The sequence below is a fragment of the Dendrobates tinctorius genome, unplaced genomic scaffold (genome assembly GCF_039654945.1).
Source record: "Dendrobates tinctorius isolate UK_male_01 unplaced genomic scaffold, ASM3965494v1 ptg000250l, whole genome shotgun sequence".
NCBI lineage: Eukaryota > Metazoa > Chordata > Amphibia > Anura > Dendrobatidae > Dendrobates > Dendrobates tinctorius.
In genome coordinates this window covers 2,647,997-2,657,500 of record NW_027361917.1, presented here as the reverse complement: position 1 = coordinate 2,657,500, position 9,504 = coordinate 2,647,997, and the positions used below count along the sequence as shown (strand labels likewise).

The 9,504-nt window shown below is 44.2% G+C and overlaps 1 protein-coding gene across 6 annotated transcripts in view; it reads left to right on the top strand.

Moving 5' to 3' along the window:
• Positions 1-9,504, top strand: part of KIZ (kizuna centrosomal protein) — a 205,321-nt gene that overhangs the window by 60,303 nt on the left and 135,514 nt on the right. For all 6 annotated transcript variants that reach the window (XM_073557411.1, XM_073557407.1, XM_073557406.1 and 3 more), the window contains 2 exons: positions 5,469-5,603; positions 9,282-9,413. In XM_073557411.1, the coding sequence (XP_073413512.1) occupies positions 5,469-5,603; positions 9,282-9,413 (267 nt within the window). The remainder of the gene's footprint in view (positions 1-5,468; positions 5,604-9,281; positions 9,414-9,504) is intronic.

The following is a 9,504-nucleotide window of genomic DNA, read 5'->3' as shown; positions in this document are numbered from 1 at the left end:
AGATGAGCAGGCCCAGGCTTGTTGGCACATGTATAATTCACGCTGTCAGTCTAATCGGACCGTTACCAGGAAGCAACGTGTAAAAGAGAGGAACCCCTTGTTTGCTGACCTCTGATCCCGAGCCTGCTGCAGATTGTCATAAATTCTGTTCTTTTTTCTACTGGTGTCCCTTCCTTCTCCTTCTCCCGCCTCCTCCTTATTATCGCCGTCCCCTCAAGTGGCACCCAGAAAGACCACCCAGATGTAATGACAATGGAGAAAAATGAGCTATCTTCCAAAAGAAAGGTTTGGTGAGACTGGTTGAGAAAGCAAAGAAAAGCCCTGCTTATCTGAATCGAGGTTATAGTGGAGCTAAAGCAAACAGTGCGGTGATGGATGTACAGCTGCCGGCCAACTCTGCCCTGGGTTTATTGTCATATTCTGTCCTGGAAGATATAGGAATCTATTTTGTAGTGCTAATGGTATCTATTGTGTGGATAGGGTTGTAAAGAAAAGTCAAATGATGCTCTCAATAATTCCCATCCAAAAATGGCTTGAAAGCCGGCCAGGATGCTGTGTGGCTGGGCAGATATCTGATTCTTGTAGTGCCTATTTAAGATAAACCCTACATAAAGCAGGCGGTCTGGAAGTGAAGCCTGAATGGCCATTTACAACGCTGTAAAAAGGATTAACACATTTCTATTGTTACGATGCTTAAATTGTAATTTGCATTCTTAAACAACTGAAGCCTTCACCAAATCCTCATTTGTCCACCACAACAAGTAGATGTGTGTGTCTGCAGGTGGTCTGGGAGATCTGATCTCCAGAAACCAAGAGATAGTTGGCGGCTGCTCCTCTATACTGATCGACTGTGGCTCCTGGCCGATGCGGTGGCAATTACCCGGGCACCTCTACCAGTTATTAATTATCAGCTGGCCTCTTTATGCTTGAAGGATTTATGCTTTATGATCCTTCATCATATTTTTAGTAAACTTGGTTCACGACAGGCAAACACATTAAGATTTTCAAGTCCTCTTGAGTACAAGAGGCCTACGCTAGTGATTCCCATCGCTATTGTTACAGGTTTATTTCTGCTGTAGGGTTCTGAAGGCTTATTCATTACCCCTAGCAAATTCTATTAGCATTACAAAATTAGGTTCTACTGACTGATGGGGGAAGAAGCGATATATGAGGAAAATGTGAAATGGGTTGTCCACGCCAATATTTATATAGCAAATTGTCTTATGGTGATCTTTATAAAAATACAAACAAAAAACAAGAGATGGTCACCTACCAGACCCCCGCCATACCTTTGCACTTCTGCCAACGTTCCCTATGCTTCACTCTTTCCGACATTAAAAAAGTGGTGTATGTGCTTCATGAGGTCATGTACAGTTGAACGTTTACATACACTATATAAAAAGACCTATATGCATTTTTTTCAATATCTGACATGAAATCAGAATAAACCTTTCCTGTTTTAGGTCAATTAGGATTACCAGAATTATTATTTGCCAAATGCCAGAATAATGAGAGAGAGAGAATGTTTTAATGCATTTTTATTACTTACTTCAAAGTCAAAAGTTTACATACCCTAAGATTACTATGCCTTTAAACAATTCTGGACTGCCCATATGATGATGTTATGTGTATGGAAGCTTCTGTTTTTTGACAACATCTGAGTTAATTAGATATACACTTGTGGATGTATTTTAATGCACAGCTGAAACACACAGCTTCTTTGTGTAGCATCATGTGTCTCAAGAAATCAGCCAAGATATCAGGAAGAGAATTCTGGACTTAAGCCCCCGTCACACTAAGCGAGATCGCTAGCGAGATCGCTGCTGAGTCACAAGTTTTGTGACGCAACAGCGATCTCGCCAGCGATCTCTCTGTGTGTGGCACACATCAGCGACTGGCCCCCCGCCGGGTATCGCTGATCGTGCTCTAATGTCCTGGGCCATTTCTTGATCGTTGGTCTCCCGCTGGCCAGCACGCATCGCTGCATGTGGCAGCGGGAGAACATCGATCAGCGAGCTCCCAGCGCTGTAAGCAGACGCTCGGAGCGGGTATCCAAGGTAAACACGGGTAACTAAGCGCGCGCGTCGCTTAGTTACCCTGGATACCAGTGGGCTCGCGCTGGGAGCTGGTATCCAAGGTAAACAGCGGGTAACTAAGTGCCGCGCTAAGTGACGCGCGCGCTTTTTACCCGCGTCGTTTCTGGTCCTGATCGCTGGAGAGATCTGCCTGTTTGACAGCCCACCAGCGATCATGTAGTGACACACCAGCGATTCTGACCAGGTCATATCGTTGTCGGAATCGCTGGTGCGTCGTTTAGTGTGACGGGGGCTTTACACAAGTCTGGCTCATCTTTGGGTACAATTTCAAGATACCTGGAGATGCCTCGTTCATCTGTACAAACAGTTATAGGCAAGTACAAACAAGATGGGAATGTCCAGCCATTATACCACTCAGGAAGGAGATGGCTTCTGTGTCCCCGAGATGAAAGTGGTTTAGTCTGACATGTGCATATCATCCAAAGAACAAAAGCAAAAGATCTTATGAAGATGATGGCGGAAGCTGGGAACATTGTGTCAATATCCACAGTGAAACGAGTACGATATCAACATAGGCAGAAAGGTCACTCTGGCAGGAAGAAGCCTACATTGCTCCAAAAGAAACATAAAAAAGCCAGATTAATGTTTGCAGATGCATACAGGAAAAAAGACCTTAGTTTTTGGAGACATCTCCTGTGATCTGATGAAACTAAAGGCCCCATTACACGCATCAATGTCCGAGCGATCCCACCAAGGATCCGACGTGGATGAGATCGCTGGGACATAGTTAGCTGATCGCTGGTGAGCTGTCACATAGACAGCCCCTCCAGCGATCAGGACCAGCGAGCAAGCTGGTTTCCAATGTAAACAGCGGGTATCTAAGAGCCGCGCGGCTCTTAGTCACCTGCTATTTACCTTGGAAACCAGCTCCCAGCGTCGCTGATCGCTGGTCTCTTGCTGCCACACGCAACGATGCGCGCTGGCCAGCGGGAGACCAACGATCAAAAAACGGCCCAGGCCATTCGAGCACGATCAGCGATACCCGGCAGGTGGGCCAGTCGCTGATCCATGTCACACACAGCGATGTCGCTGGCGAGATCGCTGTGGCGTCACAAAATCGGCGATCTCGTGACGGGGCCTTTGAATTGAACTTTTTGGCATAATGACCGTCGTTACATTTGGAGAAAAAAAGGAGAAGCTTGGAAGCCTAAGAACACCATCCCAACTTTGAAATACGGGGGGTGCAAGCATTATGTTGTGGGGTTGTTTTGCTGCAGGGGGGACTGGTGCACTTCACAAAATAGATGGCATCATGAGAAAGGAAGATTGTGTAGTAATACTCAAGCAACTTCTAAAGACATCAGCCGGGAAGTTGAAGCTTAGGTGGAAATGGGTCTTCCAAGTAGACAATGACCAGAAGCACACGGCCAAAATGGTAACAAAGTGGCTTAAATATGACAAAGTCCATGTTTTGGAGTGGCCATCACACATCCCTGTTCTCAATCTCATTGAAAATTTATGGCAAAGCTACAAAGGCCGGTGCGAGCAAGGCGACCTACAAACCTGGATCAGTTACACCAGCTTTTTCAGGTGGAATGGGCACATATTCCAACCAACTATTGTGAGAAGCTTGTGGAAGGAAATCCAAAATATTTGATCCAAGTCATTCAGTTTAAGGGCAATGGTACCAAATACTAATGAAATGCATGTAAACTTTTCACTTTGCAGGAATAAAAATGCCTAAAAACATTCTCTGTCTCATTATTCTGGCATTTGGCAAATAATTATGGTAATCCTAATTGACCAACAATGGGAAAGATTTTTTTCTGATTTCATGTCCGATATTGAGAAAAACATGCAGATGTGTCTTTTTATGTAGTGTTTGTAAACTTCTAGTTTCAACTGTAACAGTCACAGATATTTGTCATCATCCAAAAATCGGAGACACTTAGAGGGGTTTGCCACTATAAGATTTTATGAAAAAATTTTTTTCCATGGTTGTCTTTAGAAAAAAAATACCTCACCCCCTGGCGAAGCTTGATGCGAAACGCCCAACAGGAGTGTTTGCTTTGATTGATCTTACACCACTGTACATCTTTTATCAGTATGTGAAACCAATGTTTTTGGGGTTTTTTTTTATTTATAACTGTGTGCCTCACCCCTGCGAGTCTCCTTACTTTTCTGGTGGGTAGACTTGGTATGACCTCTGCAGCCTCCTTGCTTTTTCCTGCATGCTGAAAGAGAGAGCTAAGAGGCCGTTTCTTTCAACTAGTTGAAGGAGACCGGCAGAGGCGTGGAGAAATGGTGGGGTCCAGTAGGTTAGTTTTGTATCTTGCTATTCTATTCTCCCTTTTTTCCGTTAATTCTAAGACCACCATGAGCCCATTTAAAAAAAAGAAAAGAAATATTATAGTATATAACCTTTAAGTGCCTTCGATATTCGGATGATGGTAAATTCTTGGGCAGCTTTATATACTTACACCTCTTTCTTGTTTGCATACATTGATAAGTATATTATGGGCCTCATAAAGCTGCTGCAAAACTTTTGTGTTGTCAGAAATTGTTAAGCATGGGTGAAGCATCAGAATCACTGGATGCCACCATGAAGAGGAGAATGTGTAGAACATCATAGAAAACAGAACATTTTGTTTAGCCCATGTAACATGTTCATAAGAATATACATATATGTGATATTTATCTTCGCTTGGTTCGTGGCATCTCCCCTTCAAGGCACTGATAATGTGGATGGGTATGCAGATGCTGTTGTTGATGCTTTGGTATACACATGCACGTCTGAGATGCAGAAAAGATGCTATACACTTGACACCTGGAAAAGCTCCGAAGTCCCAAAATGATCGGTTATAACGAACATTGCACTTAAAGTGAATGTATCACCAGATTTTTGTCATCTAATGTGAGAGCAGCATAATGTAGAGGCAGAGATCCTGAGTCCAACAATGTGTCACTTACAGGGCTGCTTCTTGTAATTTTGATAAAATCACTGTTTTATCAGTAGGAGATGATCACTAGAGAACTACTTGATCTGCTGTCGGGTAATCAAGCATATTCATGAGGTCTGAATAACCCCGCCCACACCGCTGATTGGCAAATTTCTGTGTACACTTTACATGGGCAGAAAGCTACCAATCAGTGTTGTGGGCGGGGTTATACCTAGCTTCACATTCAATCAACTTCTCTAGATTTACAGCAGAGAAAACAGTGATCTTACCAAAATGAAAGCAAGCAGCCCAGCAAGTGACACATCACTGGAATCGGGGTTTCTGTCTCTACATGATGCTCCTTTCAGATGGGGTAGCGAACACCTGCTGACAGATTCCCTTTAATCTAGCATAAGATTATTTTTGTCAGATGATGGATTGGCTGAACTAATGGGATTTGGCTGTAATTATTTTGTGTTTTTCCCCCTTATAGAAATAACCTTTCTAGTAAAGGATTTATTCATTTGCTTAAAGGCATTGAAAATATGCTACAACAGATGGAACCTATTCCTACTCACTTGTACCAGGATAGCAGCCTCAGCCACAAAAGGAGGGATTACCTCATAAGGTATAGTATATTTTTGGAGAATCACTGTATGATCTATATGTGATATACACTCACTGGCCACTTTATTAGGTACACCATGCTAGTAAGGGGTTGGACCCCCTTTTGCCTTCAGAACTGCCTCAATTCTTCGTGGCAGAGATTCAACAAGGTGCTGGAAGCATTCCTCAGAGATTTTGGACCATATTGACATGATGGCATCACACAGTTGGCGCAGATTTGTCGGCTGCACATCCCTGATGCGAATCTCCCGTTCCACCACATCCCAAAGATGCTCTATTGGATTGAGATCTGGTGACTGAGGAGGCCATTTGAGTACAGTAAACTCATTGTCATGTTCAAGAAACCAATCTGAGATGATTCGAGCTTTATGACATGGCGCATTATCCTGCTGAAAGTAGCCATCAGATGTTGGGTACATTGTGGTCATAAAGGGATGGACATGGTCAGCAACAATACTCAGGTAGGCTGTGGCGTTGCAACGATGCTCAATTGGTACCAAGGGGCCCAAAGAGTGCCAAGAAAAAATTCCCCACACCATGACACCACCACCACCAGCCTGAACCGTTGATACAAGGCAGGATGGATCCATGCTTTCATGTTGTTTACGCCAAATTCTGACCCTACCATCCGAATGTCGCAGCAGAAATCGAGACTCATCAGACCAGGCAACGTTTTTCCAATCTTCTACTGTCCAATTTCGATGAGCTTGTGCAAATTGTAGCCTCAGTTTCCTGTTCTTAGCTGAGAGGAGTGGTACCCAGTGTGGTCTTCTGCTGCTGTAGCCCATCTGCCTCAAAGTTCGACGCACTGTGCGTTCAGAGATGCTCTTCTGCCTACCTTGGTTGTAACGGGTGGCAATTTGAGTCACTGTTGCCTTTCTATCAGCTCGAACCAGTCTGCCCATTCTCCTCTGACCTCTGGCATCAACAAGGCATTTCCGGCCACAGAACTGCCGCTCACTGGATTTTTTTTCTTTTTCGGACCATTCTCTGTAAACCCTAGAGATGGTTGTGCGTGAAAATCCCAGTAGATCAGCAGTTTCTGAAATTCTCAGACCAGCCCTTCTGGCACCAACAATCATGCCACGTTCAAAGGCACTCAAATCACCTTTCTTCCCCATACTGATGCTCGGTTTGAACTGCAGGAGATTGTCTTGACCATGTCTACATGCCTAAATGCACTGAGTTGCCGCCATGTGATTGGCTGATTAGAAATTAAGTCTTAACACACAGTTGGACAGGTGTACCTAATAAAGTGGCCAATGAGTGTATATGAGATGTGTTCAAATTAAACACTGTGATGAATTGTGAAGAGGGCTAGATGCTTCTGTAACCGTAAACTTTGTGATCATCCTATAATCGTGTGACCAGTCTGTCACGAGGTTACCGTGACAGTGTGGACCAGAAGACAGAAGCGTCTGATTGCTCCTACTCCGATGCTGACAAGAAGCGCTTCTCCTTCATTTTAAATGTGTTTATTTCTTCTGGCAGAGCAGGGGACATGTTGAAAATCCCAGTGTTTACAGCTGAGCTTGGTTAGCCACTCCCTTCCCCTTTATAATGTGGGCTCTGTTACAAATTCTTGTCGGAGCTAGCATTTGCTGCATGGCTAACGGTGGGAGAGGAGTACATATGAGAAGGAGAGGTGAAGGAGTTATTAGTGATGGTTTGCTTGGTTTGTATGTCTGGTAATTCATTATCCTTCTCTGTTTTGGCTGATCACCCTACCTCCACGCCCCGTTGCATTCCTCTGTTATATGTGAGTGAATAGTTTGTATGCCTGGAGTTTTGTAATAACCCTTGTTTGTGTTGCCTTGTTTGTCGGGTTGGTGTACTGCGGTGCACAATAGCTCCCCTCTTCCCTGGGTGGAGGAAGAGAACAGACGAAGGGCTGACTCAGGAGATAAGGCAAGGGCAAAGGCCCTGGCATCTTCGCCATCTGAAGTATCCCAGGGAGCAGGCCCCCAGTGTTAGGTACAGAGAAGGAGCCCTTGGTCCAGTGTCACCCAACAGCTGTGCGTGACACAGTCACTGAGTAGGGCCGCCCACTGTACTCATTAATCCCTTTGCATTAGCTGCTTTTGTATGGGGATGTCCCTATGTACTATACTGCCGGAATGGTACAGGAGCTGCGCCCCCACACCATCGCGGGAGTTTCTGCTGTATATTACATGGGCACTCTGCCGTAACTGTTGAGAACAGAGAAAACTGTGATGCTGGCCATTTTATACATTCAATGTCAGGCTCAATGCCAGTGAATGTGGCATCTAGGCAGGTAGACCGAGGAAGACAGCTCCTTCAGTCGCCTCATCGGTGCTTCTGCAGCGCCAGGTGCTGATGGGTTCACAGGGGTATTGCAGTGTAATATATCCGCAATCAAACGACCGTGTGGTCAAGTCCACGAATGGGTCGAAAGTAAGATTAAAAAATAAATTACGTAAGAAACAAAAGCTAAATTATTTTTTTTTCCCCAATTACAAAATTTTTCATGATGTAAAAAAAAAAATATTTGTCTGCAGCCATAACGACCCGTGCTATAAAATCATTGTCCTTTATCCGGTACAGTGAATAGTGAAATAAACAACAAGTCTGACATGGTTTTCTATTTATGGCCTATTCCAAAAATACATTACGAAGTGAAAAAATAAAAAATATTTTAAGCTCTATATGGTACCAATAAATTAATCTCATTCAGCAAAAAAAACCCGCGCTCGCAAAGCTCAGTATACAGGAAATGTAAGAAAAAATGTAATTGCCTTTTTTTTTTAAACCAACTTTTTATTGATTTTCTTACATAAAATATACAAATTATAGAATAAAAAAGGATAAGTATTAGCATACAAAAATATATCAGACGTCGTAATAGTTATCAAGGAATCTCAATGCATTCACATAATCCTTCCAATTTGCCTTTTTCACCTCCTCCTCCTTATATATTCTTCCTTCCTGTTTTCCTTCTCCCATACTTCAACAGTTTCTTATGTCTTAAATCCAAACTTAGGGTACCGTTACACTTAGCGATGCACCAGCGATCCCGACAACGATATGGACCGCTGGCGCATGGCTAAGTGGTCGCTAGTGAGCTGCCACACAGGCAGATCTCACCAGCGACATAGCAGGGGTCGGGGGTCGCTACTTGCCTGTCAGACGCGGCGATCCTGACGTCCTCCCGCCCGCGTCCATGCTTCGCTCGTCGGCGCCACAGGAAGCGCCCGACGAGAAATGGCCCAGGACGTTCTTGCGCGACCAGCGATGAGCAGCGGGGGAGCCGGTCGGAGGTAAGTATCAGACATAGCGATATCGCTAGCAATATCGCTGTAACGTCACAAAATCAGTGACGTTACAGCGATATTGCTAGCGATATCGCTATGTGTAACGGGGGCTTAACTTAACAACGCTATCCCTTCCCCCCTCCCCCGTTCCCTCCCACTCCCCATGCGACTCGGCCTCGGAACCTCCCCCAATAATTAATTGTTGCCTTTTAGCTGTGTTGCATTGCGTCGCTGTGTGTTACTTGTTATGTGGGTGATCTTTCTGTCCCCATATTTTACGCTTTCCTTTAAACTTTAGAAATAATGATAGCAAAAATCTTTTATGGATTTGGAATATTTCCATTTTGTGGCCACACATCTCCTCGCATCGTATATTCCCGATATAGTGACACATCTTTATCTTCTAGCCTTTGCAATCAGATGAAACCTCTGAAAACCGAAGACCTCGAGGCCTGTGCTGCACTCGTCATCCAGCAGCTCCCGATAGATGGTGGAAGATGCTTATACGAAGAAATCCATCCTGACAAAGATGAAAAAAGGTATTGAGATTATCCACAAAGTCAGCGCATTGACTTCATTTCACGCCTATGTTGGATAGTCAAAGAAAGACAGATAAAGGGAGCGTATCAT